Below are 27,611 nucleotides of genomic sequence, written 5' to 3'. Positions count from 1 at the left end.
TCAGAGGCCCAGGGGCGAGCAGTAGGGGGCGGGACTGGGAAGTGGCAAGAGCGCATGCGCACAGCCCCGCGAGGGGTGGGAGTGGAGAGGGAGGGGCTTACTTGCAGTCCTGCCGGGGCTTGGGGATGTAGCCGGGATAGGAGTCTTGGGTGATCATCTTGCACATCTTGCTGTCGCGGTCGGAGGGGAGGAGGGTCCCAGACTTGACAAGGAGGCCAAGGCAGTGGTCAAAGGTATTGCGTTCCTCTGGCCCATCTTCCGTGAAGAAGCAGTGGCCCAAAGAGTTATAGCCCACCACGTCCTTGACCTGCGGGGGTCAAGACAGGAGGGCAGTTCACCCAGAGTCCAGTTGTTCATGTGCTTATTCATCCATTGGGCAAACATAAACAGCCTCAGCCAGACACCAGGCCCCATGAGGGGCACTAGGGGTTTGGAGGTGGACTGGACACAGGTCTTAGGCCTGGGGATGGCAGGTCAGGGGAATGGAGTAGTGACTCTAAAGTCCCTTTCTGGAGTTCCCGCAGTGGCTCAGTGGAGGCGAGTCTGACTAGGAACCACGAGGTCTCAGGTTCGATCCCTGGCCTCGCTCACTGGGTTAAGGATCCAGTGTTGCTGTGAGCTGTGGTGTAGGTTGCAGACGGGGCTTGGATCTGGTGTTGCTGTGGCTCTGGTGTGGGCTGGCCGCAATAGCTGGGATTCTACCCCCAGCCTGGGAACCTCCATATGCCACAGGTGTGGCCCTAAAAAGACAAAAAGACAAAATAAATAAATAAATCAAGTCCATCCCAGCTGGAGGTGGGGGTGTTTCCCAGGTGGTGTGGGAAAGGGGACACAGTGTTAGAAGTGGGTCTAAGAGGAGAACTTGGACTTGGTCACGTGCACCTACGCTGGTGGAGACACAGGGAGTACACTGCTTACCAGGATTTAATGTAGAGCATTTTGCAAAGAGAACCCACCAGAAAGGGCGGTGGGGAGAGTGCCACCTGAGAGGCAGCATCTGAGCTGGGCCAGGTGAGTTTTTTAGTAAGACTGATTCCTTGCTGTGCCCTCACCCCTGGGTCCAAGCCAGCTTTGAAGCTCACCATCCACACCAAGCCACATTTGCAACTCCTGAGCCAGAAAACCAAGAACGGTTGTAAACTCCAGCTCTTCAGTGTCCCTCTTGGAATCACAGAGTCAGTGGGCTCAGCAGAGAAACCATTCGAAGACATGCAGAGACATGGGGTACAGTTTTAGCCGTGCATGCAGGCAGCACAGGGCTCTTAGACAAGTCTCCCAACCTCTTTCCTGACCAAAAAGTGAAGGACTTGAACTCCAGGATCGCCAAGGTCCTTTCTGGGTCTGAATCGCCATGAACACTTTGATCTGAGAATGCCAAGGTCCTCCAGAGGGCCTCTGGCCCGAGCCCTACTTCCCTGTCTATTGCCCGACTCTGTTCCAAAGCACCCCTGACAAAAGAGCATCCTGCTTCCTCTTAAAAAGCCCAGAGAGGAGATGCTCACTGCCCCCCAAGGTGCCCTGTCTGCAGTGGGGCATGAGGACGGCGAGAAACACCTCCTTACGTGGACTGAGATCTTCCATCCTCATCCCCACCCCTGGATCCTGACTGCCTAGTGATGTCACCCAATCAGGGAAGCTCCTGCTCCCTATGACATCATGCAGTCCACACCTATTAAGTACCCACCTCTGCACCAGGCCCTGGGAAATCCCTACATCCTTCCAAAACAATTCCCCCAACTTCAGCATTGTTACTACTTCAAAAACATTGTAGGATGTTTAGCAGCATCCCTGCCTCTACCTGGTAGACGCCAGCATAGCCATCTCAGCTGTGACAACCAAAAGTGTCTCCAGACATTCATAGCCCAGTATTCCATTGCGGAAGAGAGGTTACAAAATTGCCCCTAACCGAGAAAAACTAATCTAGGATAAGTACCCCAATCCCTCGCCTCCCTGGGTCTTTTATATGACAAAGCTTGCTTACTCCCCAGCTCCCAGGCAGACATGCTCTGGAAGCATCCAGAACTAGGACCCTTTATGTCCTAGCACTAGCCTGGGCTCTTTCCTATACCTTTTAATCTTGCTGAAATGTTAGACAATAATTTTTTCTAGAGATGAGGAAAATGAGGCTCAGAAAGGTTGAGTGATTTGCGATTCCCTCGTGCAAAGACAGTTTTCTAACCATGTCCATTCGCCCATAAGGGGAGATCACACACACGGCTGCCCTATTCCAAGCAAGCTCTGATCCCTCAAAGGAGTATTGCTTCCTTAATCTTTGGAAATAGGCAAGGGCGTGGTTTTGAATGCTATTCAATCCCTCAATAAGCATTTCAGTCAATTCCAAAGTGATGCAATGGACTACTTCCGTTTTGATGAGCTATGAAAGTTTGTTATAAATAGCCTGGAAAGACAAGCATTGGAGGAAGAGGCAAGAAAATACAGGCTGCTCATGCTGGCAGGGACATCCGAGAGTAAGTTCAATGCCTTCACTTTACAAAGGAGGACACTGATGCCCAGAGAAGGGACCTGGAGCCATGCCAGACCTGGCCCCTGCTGCCTCCAGCGCTCAGCTCCTCTTAAGTCCTATGCACTCCTTTGCCTGCTGTCTGGATCACACTTTGGGCGTCCCTCTTTGAAGGCAAGTGATTAATGAATGAGGGACATTCTTATTCTAACAAATGCTTGAAAAAGAAATTGCCTTTGGAGTTCCTGTCGTGGCACAGTGGTTAAGGAATCCGACTAGGAACCATGAGGTTGCGGGTTCGGTCCCTGCTCTTGCTCAGTGGGTTAACGATCCGGCGTTGCCGTGAGCTGTGCAGACGCGGCTCGGATCCCGCGTTGCTGTGGCTCTGGCGTAGGCTGGTGGCTGCAGCTGCCCTAGCCTGGGAACCTCCATATGTTGCGGGAGCGGCCCAAAGAAATAGCAAAAAGACCAAAAAAAAAAAATTGCCTTCAAGCCCCTTGAGGTGTGCTATGGAGAGAAAAATGCTCACTGTATAAAATAACTACTATTTCCTGGGTGTGAAATGTTGTGCATACATTATCTCATTTGATCCTTATCACAACCACTGTTCTGTTTCTCCTGAGACACTGAGACTTAGAAAGTTGCCCAAGTCACTTCCCTTTTGCAAGGACAGATTGAGACTTGCTTCTCCATCTGTTTGATCCAAAATTTGTGTACTAATCAATTCTCTATAGCACCAGGAAAAAAAATATTTCCCATCTTGTGTTGCATTTCTTTCTTCTCATTAGGAGTGAGGTGAGGTCGGCATATAGAGTCAAGAGAGAAGCATGATAGAAGAAAGCCCTGGGCCAGGAATAGAAGACACAAGTTCAAGTCTTGGCTCCCCCAGAAACTTGCTGTGTGATTTGCCTGAGTCCTTAGGGTGACTTCTAAAATCTCTTCTGTCTCCAACATTTTAGGATTGTTCTTCCTTAGAACATTTCCCAGAAATAGATATTTAAACTGTGGCATAGCTTGACATAGATAGATAGATAGATAGATAGATAGATAGATAGATAGATAGATAGATAGATTGAGTCGCTGGATAAACAGACAAATACATGTGGCCCTTCCGGGGGTCACCAGGTCCCCATGCATGCCACACAGAAGCAGTGGTAAGCTCCCTGCCATCCTCCCGCACAAATTCTATTTTTCCTTTGTTCTTCTGGCTATCTTCCCTGGCAATCATGAACTCGATTCCTGAGAGCTGTTTTAAGTCTTCAACTGTTGTTAGGTGGAGTCTAGGCGTGAAGTCGTGAAGGATAAAATTTCTCAGCTCTCAGGAGCTGCTTCAGTTGGGGGGCCATTTAGTTTATTGCCTGAACCAGGATATTGTTTTGCGGCTGTGGCTGTGGCATGTGGAAATTCTCAGGCAGGGATTGAACCCTTGCCATAGCAATGACAACACCGGATCCTTAATCCCCAGGCCACCAGGGAACCACTGGCCTCCCTGAACCAGGACATTTTTGAGCGTGAAAGGCGGTGCCACTGGTAATTAATCTGGGACAACAGGTGTAAAATGGAATCATTCTATGCAAATAAGGGCAAAGGATCACAAAATTGCCCCTGATGACCTCCTCCTCCAAGGTCTGTGCAGCGCAAAAAAGAAATTGCTGTTTAAAACAATCACAAACAGAAATAAACTATATACCCCAGTCTGCCTTCTAGGGTGGGTAAGATATCATTCCTCTTAGTAACTTTTTTTGGTTGTTGTTTTTTGCTTTTTAGGGCTGAACCTATGGCATATGGAAGTTCCCAGGCTAGGGGTCATATTAGAGCCACAGCTGCCAGCCTACACCACAGCCACAGCAACGCAGGATCCGAGCCACATCTGCGACCCACACCACAGCTCATGGCAGCACCAGATCCTTAACCCACCCCCCAGCAAAAGCCAGGGATCGAACCCATGTCCTCAAGGATACTAGTCAGGTTCGTTACCACTGAGCCACAACGGGAACTTTCTTAGTGAGTAACTTGATGGCAAATACGATCATATTAAAGGAAGACTGTAATTTCTGAGCTTTTGTGTTTTTCTTTTTTTGAGCTGCTAAAGAAAACAGCCTTGGAGTAGGCGGTAATTTGTTTTGCAGAGCGTGTTAATGAGTTTTTGAATATGCAAATAGACACTGGGAAAGGAAAGAGAGAAGCCAATTACTCTGTCTTATAAGGGAAAGCCTGAGTTTCTAAGGCAGCACATCAGAGGTGGGGAGAAGAGTAGGTGAGGCTTCCAGGACCAGGCGGAGGGGAGGGCGAGGCTTAAGAAGAGGGACCCGTTCTCCCTCCGCAGAGATGATGGCTGTGCTCATCTGTCATCCACCCCTCCTCCTCCTCCTCTCTTACCCCACTCCACCAGTGCAAACCCTGGCCGGTGAAACTTTAGGGGGGACGGGGGGAAATAAGGTCAGGAGTCTAGGTTCCTCACTGGGGCTCCGGTGGAGAGATGAGAGCAGCTCAGCAATCAAGACGTGAGTGCGGCTAAATTCAAAACTGGAAAAAGGGGAAACCACGGAAAACAGAAGCCTTGCCCACAGTTCCCAGAGCTTTGAGGCTGGGAGAGAGAACATGGAGTTTCCCACCATATAGGTAAAGGAACTCCAGCTGTCTTTTTTTTTTTTTTTTTGGTCTTTTTAGGGCCACTTCTGCAGCATATGGAGGTTCCCAGGCTAGGGGTCAGATGGGAGCTGTAGCCACCAGCCTACACCACAGCCACAGCAACACCGGATCCGAGCCGCATCTGCGACCTACACCACAGCTCACGGCAATGCTGGATCCTTAACCCACTGAGCGAGGTCAGGGATCGAACCTTCATGCTCATGGATGCTAGTCAGATTCATTTCTGCTGAACCACGACGGGAACTCCTCCAGCTGTCTTTAGTAGAACGCCAAGGGAAAGGTGTCTCGCTAAAAAGCTAGAGGGCTTGGAGACCGGCTGCAGTCCATGGATGGCGCCCCCTGGAGTTGCACTGGCCACGACCTGTATTGCCAGTGGGGCAATCTGCTGGGGACACCCTGGTTGCTATGGGGGGTGTTTATATACAAAGATAATACATTTTGAGCAGTGATGATGGTGAGCAAGAAGCAAACAACATGTTTAGGTCTCGCATTCACTCTGCCCTACAACAGGAAGGGAGGAGAAAAGAAATAGAATCCACATTGGTGTCTTTTTTAATCTTCCTCACGGGAACTAGAATGGATTCGCTGTCTTCCAGGAGGGGCAATGAAGTGACCCCCCCGCGTCCTGCCTCAGAGCTCAGAAGCGCACATTAGGATGTCCAGAGAGCCCACTGTAAACCTGCAGCTGTCCCCTGCAGATACAGTGTGGTAGAACCATCCTTGGAAGGCAGCCTTTGCCCCCACCTGCCAGCATCCTGCAGCTTTGCTACAAATGACCCAGTTTCAAGAAGGACACTATCAACAGTGTCTGTACAACGAAAGGCGTGTCCCAAACGCTGTTGTTCACAACACCAACTCTGTGAGATGCAGAAGTGGTGTGAAAAAAGGGCTCTGGGATCATCGACATTAAGTGTGTTTTGTTTGTTTGCCTGTGGCTTGAGGTGGGATCTCAGTTCCCAGACCAGAGATTGAACGTGGGCTACAGAGGTGGAAGCACTAACCACTAGACCACCAGGGAACTCCTAACAGTAACTGTGGTTTTTTTTGTTTTTTTTTTGTCTTTTCTAGGGCTGCACTCATGACATATGGAGGTTCCCAGGCTAGGGGTCTAAATGGAGTTACTTTTAAGGCACCTATGTACTGTGCATACCTTAGGTGCCCTTTTTTCCAGTAAGCCAGTGACTGCCTGTCTGGGGTCTAGGGCATCTCCAGACTGGGGTGGCCTTAGAGAAAACGCATTCATGATGCTCTTGAGTGGCCTATGCACTCTAAATCAGAATACAGTCTTGGTCTGTACTGGTTAGGATCTGGAGCCTGGTCTGTACTGGTTAGGATCTGGAGTCTTGGTCTGCTTTTGGCTTCTTTTCATCCCATCGGCTAAAAACATCTTTCTAAACATAGCCATTGGTAAATCCTTTGAGCCAAAATGAAGGGAGCAAACATAAAATACTGGTGGAGAGAGTCCAGCTCTCAAGGCAGCATTTCTGAATGGGGAACTGTCCACCCCAGCGGAGGAGCCTTTACAGGGTAAGGTGCTAATCCAAAAATCCCAACTCCCGTCGGGGGGGTGGCTCTTGGGGAAGGGTACAGAATGCCCTCCATTATGCTACTGTCTCTCTGGCCCAGAAAGGCCTGTACTTCAACGAGATTCTAAGCTATGGCCGTTTGATTTCTCCTTGAAAGGCCGCCTAGGCCTGTGGGCTCCAGATCCTAACCACCAGCTGGGCCATCAGGCATGGCTCTGAGTGGAATGTGGTTGGAGCCCCACGTGGCCACCAGGATAAGGGTGCACTGTTGCCTTGGCTAAGCATGGCTCCTGGACGATACCCAGGGAGTTGACGGAGGCTCTCTCCATCTGGTGGCCTGCACCCCTGGGGGCCAGATGGGAGGAAGGCTTTAGTATGCAAGACAGCCAGGTCTTTGGGTTCTAAAAAGACGTCCAAGGCTCTGACTCCAAAAATCTATCTCTGATGCAACTCACCCATCTGGCTGTTCCAAAGGAGCCACTTCTGGGGCCATTCCTCGCCTGCCCTCCATCCCACCCCAAGGCTCTCTCTCTCCTGCCTGTCTTCATTAACTCAGACTCCAGGCCTGTGCGAACTCTCCCAGCCTCTCCCCAACCTGCATCCCCGCACAGAGGCCCCCTCCCGAGAGCAGCCCTCCAGCCCCACCCGCAGCACTTCTTGCCCTGCTGCTTCCTCTCCGTGAGCCCGTTCTCCACTGAAACCCAAGTTCACTGCTCAGAGGAAGGTTTGCTATTACTAAGATGGCTGGAAATATTTCAGATATTGTTTTTTGGACTGAATGGTCATAAGGAATAGTCATTGTGTTCTGCAGAGCACAAGGGAGGGAAGCGAAGCCCTCACCAGTGAAAGAGCTTGCCCAAGGCCACACAGCAAGAAGATGGGAAAGACATCCCTCTGTCCACAGGGCAAGCGGGTGTGCGTGTGTGTGTGTGTGTGCACACGCACGTGCACATATGTATGTGAGATTCAGAACAGCTTCCACTCAAACCAACTCAGACCTGGACATACAGCCTTCTAGGAATCTTAATAGTTTTCTCTTGAGGAACATTACACATAGCCAAATTGAAGCTAAAGTTAATGACAAATCATTACCTAGATGCTTAGAGGAGAGCCCTTAAGACTCAGGCCTACTACGTTTCTTCTCCAAATCTGCATGATTCTTTTCACGGCCCATTCTCAGCATCGTCACTAACCTGGGTGGGAAGGCCTGGGACGGCCATCATTGCTTTCCCTCAGCAAACCACATGGGCAAACAGAACCACCGACGCCCTGCTCTCAGGGCCCAGGGTGTGCCAGGCCCCTGGCTCGGCACTTCATGTCCTTTGCTCCCCACTTTACAGAAGAGGAGACTGAGGCCTGGGGAGGTAAAATGACCTGCTCCAGGTCACATGGCTAGTAACAGGCAGCCAGATGGAGAAGCCAGAGCCCAAGCTCATCCTGTGTCTTCTACTGCATCCCTGACCTTCTGCATTTATTCTAAATCTGTCTGATAACACTGGATCCTTAGCCCATTGAGCTACCAGGGAACTCCCTCAGTGAGGTTTTTCCCTCAGTGGATTTCTTTCTTTCTTTTTTTTTTTGTCTTTTTTAGGGCCGCACTTGCAGCATATGGAGGTTTCCAGGTTAGGGGTTGAATTGGAGCTGCAGCTCCCGTCCTACACCACAGCCACAGAAATGCCGGATCTGAGCCATGTCTGCCACCTACACCACAGCTCACGGCAATGCCAGATCCTAACTCACTGAGCAAGGTCAGGGATCAAACCTGAATCCTCCCAGATACTAGTCAGGTTCGTTACCACTGTGCCACGACAGGAACTCCCCCTCAGTGGGTTTTAAATATGAGTTTTAGTTGTGGCTCAGTGGAAACGAATCTGACTAGTGGTGTGGTGTAGGTCACAGACACAGCTTGGATCTGGCGTGGCTGTGGCTGTGGTGTAGGCCAGCAGCTGCAGCTCCGATCCGACCCCTAGCCTGGGAACGTCCATGTGCCGAGGGTGTGGCCCTAAAAAGACAAAAAACAAAGCAAACCCACAGAGACAGCAGGCAGTCCTTTCTAATATAAGAGCACCGAGACTAGAACCGAAAGTGGCTTCACCAGCCACATGCTGCCAGGCCTTCTCATTTCCCATCATCACATACATGGAGAGAAGGATCATTATGTTTGGATGAAAGCAGGGGTCACAAACTCAAGTGCCCATGGAGGTAAACAGGGGACACAAGGAGTGGCCTGGCCTGGGGCGTTCACTGCAATGTCCTAGGATGTGATGGGCATGGGGTAAGTCAGGGGGGACAGGCCCGGCTTGGCGGGATGCTGGGGCTTTGCCCTAGTTCGTTGTTGCCATGCAGGAGTGTGGGCCTGGTGCTGCCAATCCAGTCTACTTTTCAAGAGAAGCCAAGAGACCAGATGTTCATATGAAATCTCGACTGTTTTTGGCCACGCCCTTAGCATGTGGAAGCTGCTGCCCGAGGACCAAACCTGTGACAGAGCAGTGACTCAAACCACAGCAGTGACAACACTGGATCCTTAACCCACTGTGCCACCAGGAAACTCCACCTCTACATTTTTAAAGGATGAAAAGAAACTCAAATGTTTCTTTAAACACCTAAGCCGGAGTTCCCATCATGGCGCAGCAGAAACGAATCCGACTAGGAACCATGAGGTTGTGGGTTCGATCCCTGGCCTTGCTCAGTGGGTTAAGGATCTGGTGTTGCCATGAGCTGTGCTATAGGTTGCAGATGCGGCTCGGATCTGGCATTGCTGTGGCTGTGATGTAGGCTGGCAGCTGTAGCTCCAATTAGACCCATAGCCTAGGAACCTCCACATGCCGTGGGTGCAGCCTTAAAAGGACGAAAGACAAAAGACAAAAAACAAAACCCAAAACAACAACAAAAAACACCTAAGCCAAACAAAACACATCTGGTCCCTGGGTTCAGCTTGCTGGGTGCTGTTCTGTGACATCCAGTTTAAAAGTCGATAGAGGATATGAGTTTAGTTCACTTAAAGAAAGCTCCATTTCACGTAAAATTATCAGTTTAGTGTGAAAATTATCAAATGTTTCTCTAAACATGGCATCAGCTGAACAAAGCACAGGCTGAGTTCAGCTTGCAGGGTGCCAGTTTGTGACATTCGGCTTTAGAAGTTTATAGAGGATATACGTAAATTGAGTTCATTTAAAGAAGGGTCAATTTAGTGCAAAAATATTTGTGCAAATCAAAAACAGGAGTTTCCATTGTGGCTCAGCAGGTTACGAACCCGACTAGTATCCATGAATATGCGGGTTTGATCCCTGGCCTCTCTCAGTGGGTTAAGGATCCGGCGCTGCCATGAGCTGTGGTGTAGGTCACAGATGCAGCTTGGATCTGGTGTTGCTGTGGCTGTGGCTCTGGCCAGCAGTCGTAGCTCCAAATCAACCCCTAGCCTGGGAATTTCCATATGCCGCAGGTGCAGCCCTGGAAAAAACAAAAACAAAAACAAAAACCAAGCCCCGCCCCCAACACACATGTATACATGCATACACCAATATACTACTTAAGGCATTTCTCCCAGCAGTGCTTACTCTGAAGGCACGTGGTTTAAGAAAAGGCCTACCGCTGCCACGGCCTTAAGGTAACAGATCTGTCATGCCACATAGCCATGGAATGATCCCCAGGGAAACTGAGCTGCACCAGGCACTAGACTCCCAGGGACCCCCACAAACCCATTGCTCACCCATCTCTGGTGCTCTTTGGCAAAGAAACACTCCTATTTTCTCCTTCCTCTTTGGTCAGTGACCTGCTCCCTGTTGTAATCCTTCTAAAATCTGAGCTAAGGATGGTTCAGCCCCCAATGGCCGTGGACCAGGTCACGGGATGCAAACATCTTGCCATTGCTAACAGTCCCCGGGCCCAGCAGGGGGCAGACTGGCATGCAGGGAGAGGGTGAGAGGGTGAGGGGGCTCTAGATCCCTTGTTTGCCAGGGAAGGCAGTGCTTACCAACAAGCCATTGGAACCGTGGACGGTGACACAGCGAGAGAAGGTGTGGTGGATGGAGAGGCCCTTGATGTATGTGGGCGGGTCGTAGCCTCCCCTTTCATCCACATCGCCCACCAGGTGGAAGTGAATTGGGTACTGACCCACCAGCTGTTGGCCCATGTGCTTCAGCTCCACGCCCTCCAGGTGTGCGGCCTTGAACCCCAGTGCAAACTGGGAGAGGAGAGCCATGAGTCAGAAGGCGTCCATGAGTCCCCGATCCCCCTCGCTGGTGCCCACATTCTGACAGTGCACATAGGTTGTCCCCAAATTGCTCCAGCCATCCCTGCCTCGGGTGCTCCATAAACCAAAGGTCTTCTCTGCAAATGGGTTAAGATGCCTGGCCCCTCCTACCTCAAGGGGGACAAGGTAATGACAGAGGGATGTGGCGAAGCAGCTGCTGGGGATGGAGGGGGCGGTGGGATTGCGCAGCATCTGAACTGTAGCCTCAACCCTCCTGTCCCACCTCTTGAGCCATGGAGTGTTATAAGGGGAGAATAAGGCTAGCAAAAAGCAGGAGGGGGGCTGGGGAATCCAGAGACAGGTGGACTCAGGGCAGGGACAGCCTGTGCTTGGTTTGTCACATGAGTCCCTCCCTTGGCTGTGAGAAGGGGATGCTGAGCTGGGGGTCTTGTGTGTGTGTGTGTGTGTGTGTGTGTGTGTGTGTGTCTTATTAGGTCACACCCAAGGCATATGGAAGTTCTCAGGCTAAGGGTCAAATCAGAGTGGCAGCTGCCAGTCTACACAACAGCCACAGCCACTTGGGATCCAAGCCACGTCTTCGACCTATACCACAGCTCACGGCAACGGTGTTTCCTTAACCCACTGAGCGAGGCCAGGGATTGAACCCATGTCCCCGTGGATACTAGTCAGGTTTGTTACCACTCAGCCACAATGGGAATTCCTTTTTTTTTTCTTGATTTTTATTTTTTTGGGGAGCCGGAGGTCTTCATCAGCCCATGATTCTGGTAGTGTGTGTGTGTGTGTGTGTGTGTGTGTGTGTGTGTGTTGTAGGGTGCTCCACATGCTCGGGGCTCAAGTCATTCCTGCACATTCCAAGGGAACCACTTCATCACACTAAATGTCTACACTCCAGGAACTCACCATAAAGGCACAGTTCCAAAATGATCACTCTCAGAAGTTGAGCTCAGCCTACTTTGACTGGAGAAGGATGACTTAGGGACATGCTAACCATTCCCTCCAAATACAGGGGTCACTGGAATGCCAACTCGAGTCATGGCTGCTCTAGGGAGCTGTGTTGAGAATGATTCTGAGGCTTTGGAGCCAAGTAGGAAGGAGTGCTCTGATTACTCAGAGATGACCCTCAAAATGGGAAATGGGGTGGCAGCACCTTGAGTAACAAACTTGCCATTTTTGCTTTAGTCTCTCTAATGAGTTTCTCACCTGAAAATTATACCTGCTCCTACCTCTTTGTCAGAAACTGGCTAGAAATAGGTAGAAGTGTTTTTGGAGGTTGCAGTGACTACGGAGCACTGTTTAGCTTTTAACAAGCAGGGGCAAGGCCTGCTTGGAATCGTGTAAGGTAGGGCTGGGGAACAAAAAATGGTCTTACCTATGCCAGCCAGGCCCCCATTATGAACTCTGTAACTTTTACTCCATTATTGCTTTCAGTTAGATTACCAAAATGTCTTATCCTTAAAACACACAATTTTAGCTTCAAGAGAATCGTCTTCACAAATCTCTAAGATGCTATTGAGTTTTTATTCTATAATTAGTTTTTATTCTATCAGCTGTAATCTCAAATCATTGGAAGCAATGGCCACATGAAGTCTAGCGGGGTGTCTCAGGATAGTCATGATGCCAAGTAAAGCCACCTTATAAAGAGATGCAAAAGAAATTCCTCTTTGAGTTCAGCACTAGGAAAACGTGAGCTCCAATGAACTGATACCATTTGTCTTTATTCTGCAGTGAGAACACGGCAGCTCATCATCTCTGCTTTGGCCCTGAGTCTCCATCAGGAAATTTGCAGGCAGATGTAATACTAAAACTTCTGGTTCTTCTCCTGTGTTTTTGTTTGTTTGTTTGTTTGTTTAGAGCTGCACCTGTGGCATATGGAGGTTCCCAGGCTAGGGGGTCTCATCAGAGCTGTAGCCGCCAGCCTACACCACAGCCACAGGAACACCAGAATCGAGCTGCGTCTGTGACCTACATCATAGCTCATGGCAACACCGGATTCTTAACCCACTGAGCGAGGCCAGGGATCAAACCTGTGTCCTCATGGATACTAGTCAGATTCGTTTCCACTGAGCCAGGACAGAAACTCCCTCTTCTCCTCTGTTAATAATTTTTACATGTATATAGATATAATTTTTTTTGGCTGTACCCATAGCATATGCAGGTTCCCCAGGGCAGCGATTGAACCTGAGCCACAGCAGTGACAATGCTGAGCCCTTAGCCACTAGGCCACCAGGGAACTCCATTTAAATGGATCTGTTGTAAATGTGGCTTTTTCTGAGCTAAATGCCAGTTCTTTTAGGAAATGATCAAGGTTAAATAATGAAGAAAGGGATGAACGCCATGACTGAAGGTTGAAAATCGTGAAGGCGGGGAGCACAGTGTGACGTGCTTGTGACAGGGGAGCTGAGAGACATTCTTCTATCATCTCTCTTGTATCCCCTTGGCAGATGGAACTGCATACCAACGCATAATACGAAAGACTCCTCCAGCTTCTAGAAGGTCCTCTTCCCTTGGTCTACCTTTTGCCCCTTCTCCCCATTCCCTCCCCACCAAGAATCCCTGCCCACAGGCTGGCACCTTGGGAATTCTCCTGGGGGGGGGTTGACGGTCTCAACCAGGCAGACCCATACCTTGATGTGGCCCCCAAAGGTGTCGAAGTCAAAGAAGTCGCAGATGTGGTCGCTGTAGGGGTAGCATTTATCCTCCATCTCCCCCATCACCACGATGTTCCGGCTCAGGAGCCCAACCTCGGCCCGCATGTCTACACCGTCTATCTCCTCCCCGATGTGCAGATACATTGGTTTCCCTGGGGTAGAAACGGGGGGGAACGTGGGGAATCAGAGGTGCTGCATGAACCCTTGTCACGTGCTTCCGCAGCTGTTGCTCACGTGGTGCATCGTGGCCCCAGTGACTTGAGCTCCACTGCACAGAAGAAGGAAGCCCAAGGAGGTACGTTGCCTGGATGAAGAGCTGGGCGTGAGAGGCATTCACGCACACTTATGTCCAAAGCCCATGGCAGAAAAGGCTATTTGCCCCCCCGCCCCAGTGTCTGTCTCTCCTACTGCTTGTCGGTCCTTAAATCTTCTACTTTAGCTACTCACAGGCTCCCTGGGACAACCACATTTTCCCAGCCTCACGGCAGGCTGTTGTAGTCTTAGGATACAGAAGCAATGCGTGAACCCTTCGGTGGCTCCTGCTCGTCGCCAGGGCTGGGAGGTGGACATTGTGGGTGAGCCAGATGCGCCAAGCACATGAGAACCAAGCCCTCGAGATGGCAGGGCAACAAGAGAGAAGAAACCCAGACCCTGGATGATGCCACAGAGCTCACGCCCTGGACTGCCTCCCAGGTGGAATTGTTAGGGACATAAACCCTCCCTTTAAGCCATTGCTACAAAGCAGTGCAGATCCATACTCTGTTGAAGTAGGCAAATCTGTGTCCTTCTTTCCTCAACATCCCGTAGAGTGTGTTATCTACAATTGGATTTTCTAGAAATAATCGGATTGGAGTTTCTGTGTCCAGCACTGCGGCCGGGTTCTGGATGCTTCCATGGTACCATAGAGAAGGGTGAAAGAGAGCGTGCACCCTACTCTGTGTTGATCTTAACATGACCTTCCTGCCTCCAGCTGGCCTTGAAGGAGAGGATGCTCCCTCCCTTGGGCCACTGACCCCAGCCCCACCCTTTCCCATAGTCTCTTTGGCCTTGACTCCAATAACCCCTTCTAGTAGCTTCATTTTTTTCCCTAGTTTGGGTTTCTTATGTTCTGTTTTCAAACTCATCTAGGCCTTCCCATCTTTAAAAAACTGACAGTCATACCACCTTCCACCAGCCAGAATGGCCATCATCAAAAAGTCTACAAACAATAAGTGCTGCAGAGGGTGTGGAGGAAAAGGAACCCTATGACACTGTTGGTGGGGATATAAACTGGTGCAACCACTGTGGAAAACAGCATGGAGATTCCTCAGAAAACTAAAAAGAGAACTACTGTTCGATCCACCAATCCCACTCCTGGGCATCTATCCAGAGAAAACCATGACTCAAAAATATGTACTCCAACGTTCATTGCAGCACTCTACACAATAGCCAAGACATGGAAACAACCTAACTGTCCATCGACAGAGGAGTGGATAAAGAAGATGTGGAACATATACACGATGGAATATTACTCGGCCATGAAAAGGAATGAAATAACAGCATTTTTAGCAACATGCATGGACCTAGAAATTATTATGTGAAGTGAAGTCAGTCAGACAATGAGACACCCACATCAAATGCTATCACTGACATGTGGAATCTGAAAAAAGGACAGAATGAACTTCTTTGCAGAACAGATACTGACTCACAGACTGAAAAAGGAGAGAGGTTGGGGGTTGGGGGGATGCTGGGGGTTTGGGATGGAAATGTTATAAAATTGCGTTGTGGTGATCATTGTACAACTATAAATGTAAAACATTCATTGAGTAACATAAAAAAAACCTGACCGTCCCAAGAGCCTTTTACCCAACCCTGTGGCCCCTTCCATTCAGCTATTGTCAGCCATCTTCCAGCCATGACCTAGGTCCCTCGATTTGGGGCTGTACCTGCCCCGCCACTTTTCTCTCTACAGTCCCCATCCCACCCCTCCACTCAATCTCTTGTCAAATCCATTTCACTTCCCCCTTCCAACCCACTTCTCCTCCATCTGGGCAGCAAACGCACCTTAAGAAGGGCGTGGAGTGACAAGAGCTTGGACCTTTGGAACTGTCTTTGAGTGCTGCCTCCACAACAATCCCCAAATCTTTTCTGAAATAAAAAAAGCCGCCTCTACATTCAGCTCATCACTGAGACGGCTGACCTGGTTGGAGGCGCTTTCTGTTCCTTTTGAGGATGCAATTATAGACAGCAACTCTCTCTTGTGTTGAGACACAGCCCGAACCACACCACAGACACCACCTGGCTTTACCTGTGACCTTGACCTGAGCAACAGAGCTCAGCCCCATGGCACCGCTGATGCCCACATGCAAGGGCTGCTGTCAGAATGAGCTCAGAGCAGTAACCACAGACGTGACCACACATTGCTCTCTCATCCATGGGAGGGGCTCCTCCCCCGACCCCTTCACCCAGCACACATCCCGTGGGTGAGTCTGCAGTCTTTTTAAGGATGTTTACTGTTTTGGACTTCTGCAAACTCAGGGAGCTGGTGGTTTCTTTGAAGCAGCTCAGTGGAAGATAGAGAACTGGTACATGGCAAAGCTGAGAAAATAACTCCTTTTGGAATTGGTATTCGCTTCCTCTGGCTGTTGGAACAACTTACCACAAGTTTTGTGGCTTCAAACAACAGAGATTTCTAGTCTGACAATCTTTGGAGGTCAGAAGTCTGAAATCAGTTTTACTGAGTCAGCAGTCAGGGTATCAGCCTGACTGGTTCCAACAGGAAGCTCCAGGGGGGAATCCATTCCTGGGCTTTTGCAGATTCTAGAGGCCACTTGTACTCCTTGGCTAGTGGCCCCTTCCTACATCTTCGAGCCACTCCAACATGCTACTCATCACATCTCTTTCCTCGGACTCTGACCCTCCTGACTCCCTCTTTCAAGGACTTGATTCCACCGAGCCCACCCAGATAATCCAGATCACCTCCCATCTCACGAGCCCTCACTGAATCACACCAGCCGAGTCCCCTTTGCCACATCATATTCACCATCCCCAAGGATTAGCATGGGGACACCTTAGGGGCTGTTATTCAGCACAGAGTCCTTCTTTCAAAAAGTCTCAGGTGTTAACAAAGTTGATCTTTCCAAGTAATCATTGTGGCTCAGCAGTAATGAACCTGACTGGTATCCACGAGGATTTGGGTCTGATCCCTCACCTTGCTCAGTGGGCCAGGGAGCTGGTGTAGGTTGAAGATGCAGCTCAGATCCCACATTGCTGTGGCTGCAGCTGTGGTGGAGGCTGGCAGCTGCAGTTTTGATTGGACCCCTAGCCTGGGAACCTCCATATGCTGCGAATGCAGCCCTAAAAAGCAGGGGGGAGAAAAGTTACTTTTTCAGGGTCTATTCATTGTCATTGACAATTATCCCCTGAGATCTCTGATGCTAAAGAGTCAGGGGTGGATGTCATGGAGGAAACCAGTCAGGGGACCGGAGTGACTTCCAGGTAGATGGAGGGACTCCATCCATCAGGCTGCTGTGAGCGGAGTAAGACTGGCTGAGAGCTGAAAGCATGTTCCAGCCTCCCCGCTGCATGCCATCAGGACTTTCCCAAAGACAGTCTGCAAAACCAATTTATCTGTCCTGCTGCTGTGCTCCCAGGCCACTCCCAGACGGCTATCCCGGGGCTTGTGCACTCTGCTGTCCCAGCATCCCGTCCTGGCTGCAGAATTCTCCTACCCAGGCTTCACCCCTCCCTTCCTTCTCCAAGCTCTGACATGGGAAGGCCAACCAGGGAAAAGCAGATGTGGCCAAGCTGGCTTTGTCCCAAATAATCCAGAAGGGCCACAGGCACAGGCGATAGGCAGGGAAGACCAGGGACACAGAGGGACTCTGCAAGTTGCCCCACACAGGCGTATAACATTCCCCTTCTTTCCTAAGGCTCCCCCACCCCATGGCTGCCTCGATGCCACCTCCCCTCTGAGCACCAGACACTCTCCTTAGGTCAAGGATGGCACCAGACACTCTGAGATCAAGAGAAAACATCCAGGATCTTCCAATGGCAGAAGCAGATCCCCGTATGTGTGGCTCAGACCTTGCTGGGTGCAGGGAGTTTGTGGGAGGGGGCAAGGGGCCTGTCCTTCCCAGACCATTGAGGATAAACCCAGAGGGACTCAGGCTGGAGGGTCCCAGAGCAGCAAATTTAAATTACAGCACCCCCCAGATTCCTCCTATAGTCCGTCTTTGAATGAAGATGCTGGGAACAGGGGCCTCCATGAAGGAGAGACAAAGCACAACCCATAGCCTTGGAGCCAGAGAGCTCTGAGTTTGAATCCTGGCTCAGATGGACAAAGTAGGCTTGCTGGATCTACACCAGCAGCCCCCATTAGAAATTTTTGAGATGATAGACATGCTCTATTCTGTGTTGTCTGATATACCAGCTACTAGCCACATATGGCTACTGAACTCTTTTTTTCTTTCTTTTTCTTTCTTTCTTTTTTTTTTTTTTTTTTTTTAATGGCTGCACCTGTGGTACATGGATGTTCCCAGGCTAGGGGTAAAATTGGAGCTGCAGCTGCCAGCCTACACCACGGCCACAGCAACATGGGATCTGAGCCACACCTGTGACCTACACCGCAGCTTTCGGCAATGCTGGATCCTTAACCCACTGAGCAAGGCCAGGGATTGAACCTGCATCCTCATGGATACTAGCCAGGTTCTTAATCTGCTGAGCTGCAGCAGGAACTCCAGGTTAACTGAACTATTGAAATCTGCCTACTATGACTGAAGCATGGAATTTTACATTTTATTTAATTTGAGTTAAATGAAAATAGCCACGTGTGATTGGTGGCCATCATACTGGGAAGCATGGGTCTGACCATTTAATTTCCATGAATCTCGGTGTCCTCTTTATGCCACGGAGAAGACGGTAGTCCGTACCTTGTTAGGTTATCGTGAAGCGTGAACACGGCAGTTTATGTCAAGTGCTTAGCGTATCCCAGGAAATGCAAAAAGACATTAATACTAATTAACAGAAGTATTACTTAAAAGTGTGGGTGTAGAGGCGGCGAGGGGCGGGGGTCATTAGCAGAGTGGGAAGTTGGGAATGAACACAGGGCAGAAAATTGAGGCGATTCCCCACTGCCACGTCGGGAGGTGCTGAGAATCACACTGTGGCTGGCACAACTTTGAAATATTTTTTTAGATGATTCACACATTTTCATGACTTTGTTACCCCCATCTGGTTCCCGTCAGAAAATCCTTAAAGTGCAGAAAGGCCTGTTTACTGGAATTTGGAGGCAGTGAGGCAGGAGGAATCCAGGAAGGCTGGGAGCCTCTCTGCAAAGCCTGGGGAGGAGAACACTAGCTGGGTGGATAAGGGGGCAACGCCACAGGTTTGGAAGAGAACGAAGCAGGTGGAGTCCTTGCTCTGTGTCGGTGGAGGATGGGGAGCCAGAGAATGGGCTTGGAGCTGAAGAGGAGAAATGTGAGCCTCCCCAGGACAGACAGACAGACAGGCAGGCACGCGCGCGCACACACACACACACACACACACACTCTCTCTCTCTCTCTCTCTCTCTCTCTCTCTCTCTCTCCCCCATACCCGCTACCTGGGGCTTTTCTGATACTGTCCACCAGGAGGCACTGTTTTCAAGCAAGCGCTAAAGCTTCTGAGCAAGATGGTCCACTCTGAGCCTAATAACTTTGAGGGAGGGGCTGGCCAGGGAGGCGGGGAGCTGGTGGAGATACAGACACAGGCAGTCCTAAACCAAGGGAACTGTGGGATCCTGAAGGAGATCCAGCATATTCTCCACTTACTCTTTTCTCCCTGGCTATTAAGGGCCCAGAGCTACCCCATCTCACTCTCTATCCAGCCTGAAGAGGCCTCAAGAAGCGCCTGCAACCACTGGCCAAACACACAACCTGGAGTGACTCTCTTCATCAGTCACCCCCAAACCACGCTGGTGGGTGAGGCAGGTGTGACCTAATATCACATGAGTCCCTCGTTCTCAGGGTCACTCCTGACACCCACCGCGGTGCTAGCCGGCCTTGGGCACCCAACGCCGGGGTGCAGAGGAGAGCTGTGAGCAGACAGAGTGCCTCCCCCAGGGGCCCTCCTCCTTCTGCCTTCCTTCTGCATTTCTGAGTCCTAGAGTTGGTGCCCTGGGATTGTCACAGCTACAGTGTTTGTGGCCCATTTCCACAAACCATGCCCTCCGAGGCCCCTTCCCCATGAATCAAATAAAGGCATTAGACTCCATCACTATTTCTCACTTTTCACATTGTTTTTTCTTTCTGGCTGTGCCCTTAGCATGTGGAAGTTCCTGGGCTAGGAATCGAACGTATGCCACAACAGTGGTAACACAGGATCCTTAATCACAATTCCACCAGGGAACTCCCGTAGCTCACTTTTTAAAACTTTGCTCCCCCAAATGCTTTCTCAGTACGCTTCCACTAGCCAAACAGACTCTGTTAAATTTAACTTTTTGGTAATGTTATTTCCAGAATAATAGAGATTTTGAACATGTTGGCTATGCTTTCTCAATCCAGTCTTCCTCCTACCCCCCAATTCCAATACTTCTACAAGTGCAATGGTCCTGTAGCAGCTGATGTTTTTAATGGCCAGTATTGATTCTCCTTGCTTCTGGTCATACATCTCAGTTTTCCTTCGGGGAACAACTCTTTGTCTTAGAGCAACTCAGTGCAGTCTTCGAGGGACAGTCATAGAAGGTGCCCTAGCCCAGGGAAGGGTACATGGGACACCAGCCCACTCAATGCGCTCTCCATGGAAGGTAACCCTCTGAACACCATGTCCTAGGACATGCAAACAATGATGCCCTAAGGATGCTGCCCATCCCTCCTTGGTACCCAGGCCCTAAAGCTGCCCTGTTCCTGCTTCTTTTGCAGCTTGGCTGCCCAGCTTCTACTTAGTTCTCTACACTGAATAGCCTTCCAGTGAACTCCCTTTTTGCATAAGATAGTCAAGTTAGATCGGTCACTTACAACCCCAAACCCTAATTGATACATAACTCTCCTCCCCCACAACTAAAAACAACTGACCTGGACTATACTTGGTAATTCCAGTAACCTCACATAACATAAATGACAGGACAACTAAGTCAAGATTTAGGAGAAGAAAGGGGAAAATGTAAAAGCTATAGGAGAAAGAGATTTAAAAGGTTATAGCAGGTTAAATTATTGTCTACCAAATATTCATTTCTTCCCCTCGATCTTAATGGAAGAAACAGGGTTCCCCATTCAAATTGAGCTGGACCACGGGATTGGCTTCTGTCAAAGGAACACGGGTGTGAGAGAATCCAGTTCTGAGCTCAGGCCTTAAGCGTGTGCCCATGTTTCTGTTGACTTCTCCCCCATGAGAAGACTATGTCCGGAGGAGAATGAGAGTTACATGGAGCTGACCTGAATCCTACTCTCAGCCTGGAGCCAAGCCTAGTCTAGAGAAGCTGAACCCTAGAAAGCCTGTAGATGCATGAGTAAGAAATAAATGCTTGCCATGAGATTTAAGGATATGTGGTGGTGGCTGTTGTTATGTGGCATTATCATGGCAATAGCTGACTGCTACAGATTTGTTGTGGTTTCAGTTAACTTCGAGCCTAACAATTCTTGGATTCATCTAGCCTAGGAAGGGGCTAGTGAAAAGTCCTACCTGCTACTTTGACCTGGTTGGAGGCACAGGCTTTGCAGGGAAGCACCTGGAACTCTTCTGCCTGGTACATGGAATAGTCCGTACTGGCAATGACCAGGGTATCTCCGGGCTTCCATGATTGCACATTGTCTTCCAGATTCAGGATGGTGCTGTTCACGTTGGTGTCAATGGTGACGGTGAGTTTGGGCCTCACTGTAACCCCAAATATGAGACTGAGTGATGAACCTCTGCTCATGGCAAACCTGTGACTCCCCCCCTCCTCACTTCCCCTCCCTAAATCAGCAAATGCCAGGTTTGCCTATCCAAAACCCAAATCACCAGGCTCACCCCAGCCCGGTCTTGGTGCAGGTTTTTGAAGTCAACAAAAACCCTACCAGAAAAGAGCCATTCATTAGCTCTGGGCAGGGGAATTTTCCACTAACTCCTCAGCTCGAGTTAAATGTGGCGGCCTCACCACACCCACTTTGCAAAAGATGTAAAACAAATATAGTTCCTCTCGACTATTATTTACCGTAGCTGTAAGCCTCCCCTCCAAAGAACTCCCATCCCTAATGACTGCCTTCTGGAGATGGCCAAGTGCCTCCGAGGACAACCCAACCATTTGCAATCCCTTCTAACGAGCACCTCGGGAAGAGGGGTTTAAAATAATAGCACCCAAAGACGCAAAGAGATGCGTGGCTTTGCAGGGGAGAGCTGCAGGAAGGTCAGCTCTGTCGGCTGCACCCTGGTGTTCTCGGACCCGGCCCTTCCCCTTCCTGAAAGGCAGATGGGCAGGGTGGGGCTCTGCTGGCTCCTGCCAACTCCACGGACCCTCCCACTGCTCCTGTGTCACCAGTCAGTGCTCTCCACGGCGAACTTGGCAGGAGCACTGTGTCACTGAGATGCCCAGAGGCAGCCAACCCGGTCATCCAGACCCGCAGTGCATAGCTGCCAGCTCAAGGAACAGAGCCACGGTTGCGTTTCTGTCCCTGGCAAGGAGCTGCTTACCCGGCTTCCCGCAGAGGAACCGCACACGGTAGCTCTGGCAGGCTTGGCCCCGGTCATAGCACACAAACTTATAATCCTGGCCTCTCTTGTAGACAACCTCGGTGGTAAGGTTCACTCCATCCACTGTAGTGGCCTGGGAACGGCACGGAAATTATAGAGCGAAGTCACTTCTTTTTGTAAAGAAGGAAGGTGATGATTAATGTTATAAACATATACTCATGAGTCTAAAATTGTTTCTGCTGCACAAACTGTTTACAATGGCCTTAGATTATTATTCTAACGTTTCCCTTTCTTGATTTTGTTATAAGAAAGACTGCATGAAGTCACAGGATGCATAAGCATCTTGCCTGGGGTCCTGTGGTGCTTGAGAGCCAAACCAGTGATTGACTGCACCAGGGAACCTTTTATGGAGCATCTACGGTAAGCACACACTCTTTTAAGAGCTGGGCTGGCTACTTCATACAACGTGTACCTCCCTCCCCCGCCAGCACCGTCCATGGTGGCCGATGTTTATCGACTGACTCACTGTGATCAATCCACTGGTGTCCAAAGGTGGGGGGTGTCTTTTAAAAATACTCGCACCCAGGAGTTCCATTCATGGCTCAGTGGTTAATGAACCTGACTAGGATCCATGAGGTTGCAGGTTTGATCTCTGGCCTCGCTCAGTGGGTTAAGGATCTGACATGGCCACGAGCTGTGGTGTAGTTCACAGATGTGGCTCGGATCCTTCGTTGCTATGGCTGTGGTGTAGGCCGACAGCTGTAGCTCTAATTAGACCCCTAGCCTGGACACTCCATGTGCCTCGAGTGTGGCCCTAAAAAGCGAAACAGCTCTTGCCCAGGCTCCATCCTCGGAGTCTCAGATTGGATTGTGTCTGGGGTGCAGCCTGGGCATTAGAGCTTTCAAAGGCTGCCCGAGTGATTCCAATGAGCAGTCAAGTTGGAGAACCCCTCCTGTAGTTACAGGGTGAAGAGTTTACATATATTATCTCATTCCACCTTCATGGCTACGAGGTGGCTATCAGATGGTTGCTGGTTTTGCAGATCTGGAAACTGACACTCAGGCTGGGTAACTCACCAGCGTCACAAAGCCAGTAAGTGGCGAGTCAGGTTTTTTTTTGGTTTTTTTGTTTGTTTTTCTTTTTAGGGCTACACATGTGGCATGTGGAAGTTCCCAGGCTAGGGATGGAATCAGAGCTACAGCTGCCGGCCTACACCACAGCCACAGCAATGTGGGGTCAACCTACACCATAGCTCATTACAACGCCAGATCCTTAACCACTGAACAAGGCGGGGGATCGAATCCACATCCTCATGGATGCTGGTCAGGTTCGTTACTGCTGAGCCACAGTGGGAACTCCAAGAGTCAAAATTTGAATCCAGATTTATCCAGCTATGAGCTGGTGCTTCTCAGCCCCTGCCACTGCTACCCTTGGGCCCTTCTGCCTACGGCCCTTTGTTCAGTGTCCATCTCCTTCCAGTGAATGGTGGGCTCTGGGAGGGTGAGGTTTTGCCTGCCTCCCTGATCCCAGCATCCAGCCCAGGGCCTGGCACAGAGCAGAGTCTCAGTTGATGGGAGAGAAGCTCCAAGATCAAGCAAAAATTTTAGGGAGTGGGCTGGGAGGACAGCACGATCCCTGGCAGCTGGGCTCATCCCAAGGCTGGGGTGTGTCTGCACCAAGACAGTGGCTGTCATCAGAGACTTGCAATTTAGAGCAAGGGTAGCAGCTGTTGTCCCCTTTGGCACAGAGACCACAGGGACCAGGACTGGGCAAAGAGGAAGGCAAAATACCATCAATCGGGGGCGGGAGGGGCACTTTTAGGAACCATTGTTTTGAACCCGGCAGACATTCATGGTCTTTGGCTTGGAAGGAGAGCAAGGCAGCTGTGAGTTCAGCCAGAATGAAAGTTCAGCCCTTCCCTGCAGGCAACACACTTATAGCCATTATCTCGGGTGGTCTCAGTAGCAAAGAGGCAGCTGCTGCAGACTCACTGGTAGAGAATACCATGGAGGCTCAGAAAGCTTTAGAAGCAAGTTCAAGGTCACCTGACTATCAAGCCCACTCCTCTGACCCCCTGATGTTTTCCCCTGAGGCCAGCATGTGTTTCAGCAGGACACCCTTTCGTATTGAGAACTAAGCCTCAAAATAGCATCCAACGGAGCTGGACCCTTTTTAAGGTACAACATCCAACAATAACTTCAAGAAAACGTCTACTCAATTTTGCTGCTTTTCTGTTTTTCCTTTTTCTAACCAGAAGAATGGCCTCGGTTTGGGATAAGAAGAGTGAAGATGGCTCTACTGCTGCTCCATGAACCCAATCTTCACTTTCAGGAGACACGATGTGATTGTTATTCGGGTTATAATAAAGAACAATTACAAAATAACCTGCAATGTCATAATAATAATAATATAGGAACATAACTTTAAAATAATTGAAAAATTATTATGGGCACTCCCTACAGGTTAAGCACTTTATGTACTGTTGCATCAAATCCGCAAAATAACCCGCTGAAGGGACGGTGATTATCTCCACTTTGGCTAATGAGGAAATTGAGACACTAAATTCAATAACTTGACTGATCTCTGTGGCCAGGGCTGCTAATGAGCCAGCCATGGTGCAACTTGTAAGGCAGCGCTAATTCTCAGAGTCACTCAAGTGTAGAGTCGGCACCTGCAAGGGGGAGCGCTACCTTAAATTTTGTGCCCTCAGGCATCTGAACCTAGTCCTGGCCACAGCTCACAAGTGGCAGTGCTAGGATGCAAACTTGGATCTCTCTCATCTCAAAATACATTTCCCAAACCACCAGACTGACCTCCAGCCTCTGTGCCTGGGCTGTGGGGGAGGAAGGGACCGCCCAATGCAATCTCACCCGCAAGAATGGAAGTCCAGTGAGTCCCACTGACCTTAAAAGGACAGGTGGGTTTTAAGAGAGAAGGTGGGAGAAAAACCTCACGAAGGGCAAAGACATGGGAACAGGGGGGCTGTGGTTTGGGTTTGGGTTTTGATTTTGCAAACACAAAGTATCGGATCTTGAAAGACAGTGCCTTGAGCTGAGGTCATCTGTGCTAATCTCACTGCTTTTTCTTTCTTTCCAACTTGCCTCCACCCATCCTGCCTCCGAGCCAAGTGTCCTTGACACTTCTTTCCCTCCCAGACACTTGACTGTGTCAGGGCAGAGCAGTTATCTGGGTGGGGGGTGCTGTGTGGAAGACACAGTGCCAGGCACTGGGGGTGGCCACAGCCCCAAAAAGTCTTCAGGAGCACTAGGGTCCAAGGGAGCGGTCAGCGGACCCAAGTGACCACAGCAACCTGTGATGTCTCCCATAGCGGCAAAAGCAGGCAGGAGGGCAGTTCAGTTTTGTTTCTGCCTCTCTCTCGGGTTAATTAACCAGCCTTTAGCACCCGGCTGATGTGTCTGACATTCTATTTACAAGAGAATGAAATCTTGCTTCTCTCACCTGCTGTGAACATAGGACAAGGCTGGATTTGCTTTTCTGACTTGGGAAAAACTCAGAGTATATTCCACCTTGTTGCCTTTAATGAGTATATACAAATACTCTGGGTGGGTTGGGGGCCGCTATTGATTACAGGTTGATGGTGAGAAAAAGGGTGGGCCTGGCATCTCCAGGATGGCACACTTCCTCCTCTTCTCTAGAGCTGGAGGTCTCGTTTACTTGTGGAGGCACATAGTGTCATTTTTATTCCCTTTTATTTTGCTTTGCCACACCAGTGGCATATGGAGTTTCCCGGGCGAGGGGTCGAATCAGAGCTGCAGCTGCTGGCCCTCACCACAGCCACAGAGACGCCAGATCCGAGCAGCATCTGCAGCCTACACCACAGCTCAGGGCAACACCAGATTGTTAACCCACTGAGCAAGGTCAGGGATCGAACCTGCATCCTCATGGATACTAGTCAGGTTCATTTCTGCTGAGCCACAACAAGAACTCCTTATATCCCCGTTTTTTAATTTTTCTTTTTCTTTTCTTTTCTTTTATTGGCTGTGCCTGAAGCATGGGAAAGTTCCGGGGCCAGGGATCGAACCTCTGCCACATCAGTAACAACATCTGATCCTTATCCACCAGGCCACCAGGGAATTCCCACATGGAATTTGTAGTATTTTAAATTTTAGTATTTTTAGATGACTACTTCTACAAGCTCTTGTTTTGCCAAGCAAAAGCCAAGATCCTATTCTGGAATTGAGAGTTTTGAACTAATAAGGGGCTAGAATGCTCAGCAAAATATTGTCGAAGAATGCACTTTTGTGGAAAGGCTGGCCCCAGCCCCGGGGTAATGGGGGAAATGGTTGTTGAGAATCTGAACTCAGAATTTGTTAACAAGGATGCCCCTTCTGTTGGAAGGAAACCGGGCCCTACAATATGGCAGCAGACTGGTGGTTACAGAGAATGGCGTTGGGTCCCTGTACAAAGGCTTGGATTATGGAGTTGGTGAGCAGTCACCTAGTATTTTTTATATACATAAAACATATGAAAAAGTATATATATATATATATATTTTTTTTTTTTTACCAGTCTCCCCTGCTATCTCCAAGTCTTCAGTAAACTTTTATTCGCTGGTTTAGCTTGGGATTAATTGTGCTTTGAGACACTCAGGGAAGAGCCCGTGTCTGTGCTGGGAGCAAAGTTGCCGAGAGTCAGAACTGCTATTTTCCTAGCATGGAGAAGTGGTCCTTCAAACTACAGTGGTCTGGAGCCAGACGGCTGGCAGAGCAAACACCAGCAGGGATTTGGAGAGCACGTAAGCATTCCTCGAGGATTTCCAGAAATACTTGTGGAGGGAGCGCTGGTACAAGACGGGACTTCCTGTAGCCAAGTAAACTGGAGGAATCGCATTCTGGCTCTTTCAGAATTAGAGCTGGAATGCTCAGGCTTGCGAGAGAAAATTAAAATGAAATCTGGGCAGTTAAGTGCTTTGGGGGAGTCGGTGCTTTTTGATTCGGTTGGACTCAAGAAGCGTCTACAACGTGTAACTGGATCGGAGTAAATCCTTCTCCATGACACTGGAGCCACGGGAAGAGCAAGCCTTGGCCAAACAGTGAGAAAGGTTTTCTCGGCCTTTGCTAACTGCAGAACGGAGAGTCCTCTCTTGGAAATGTGGGCCCTTGGGCAGGGGCAGATGTTCTGCCCGGTGTGGGGAGGTGGGTGGGAGCAGACAGATGACATGGGACCGGCAGTTAGAAAATCTGGGAGAAGGGGTTATACAAATATCGGTTGCTATTTGTATTGGCTGAATGAGGACAGAATGGACAAGAATGATCTTTTTCCAATGACTCTTCTTTTTTTGTTTGTTTTGGCCACCCCCTCGGCCCATGGAAGATCCCAGGCCAGAGATCAAATCTGCACTATAGCGCAGGGAACTAGATCTAATCACTTGTGATGGAACATGATGGAGAATAATGTGAGAAAAAGAATGTAAATATCCATATATACAAGACTGGGTCACGTTGCTGTACAGCAGACATTGACA

The 27,611-nt window shown here is 49.7% G+C and overlaps 1 protein-coding gene across 1 annotated transcript in view; it reads right to left on the bottom strand.

The window, feature by feature from the left end:
* Window positions 1–27,611, bottom strand: part of CEMIP (cell migration inducing hyaluronidase 1) — a 168,945-nt gene that overhangs the window by 35,387 nt on the left and 105,947 nt on the right. The window contains exons 10-14 of the mRNA XM_047795501.1: window positions 22,126–22,258; window positions 21,139–21,330; window positions 13,477–13,652; window positions 10,613–10,822; window positions 102–307 (exon numbers count right to left, since the gene is read on the bottom strand). Of these exons, the coding sequence (XP_047651457.1) occupies window positions 102–307; window positions 10,613–10,822; window positions 13,477–13,652; window positions 21,139–21,330; window positions 22,126–22,258 (917 nt within the window). The remainder of the gene's footprint in view (window positions 1–101; window positions 308–10,612; window positions 10,823–13,476; window positions 13,653–21,138; window positions 21,331–22,125; window positions 22,259–27,611) is intronic.

The sequence above is a fragment of the Phacochoerus africanus genome, chromosome 9 (genome assembly GCF_016906955.1).
Source record: "Phacochoerus africanus isolate WHEZ1 chromosome 9, ROS_Pafr_v1, whole genome shotgun sequence".
Lineage (NCBI taxonomy): Eukaryota > Metazoa > Chordata > Mammalia > Artiodactyla > Suidae > Phacochoerus > Phacochoerus africanus.
The sequence above is the reverse complement of the archived record's forward strand: the minus strand, read 5'-3'. Positions and strand labels throughout refer to the sequence as shown.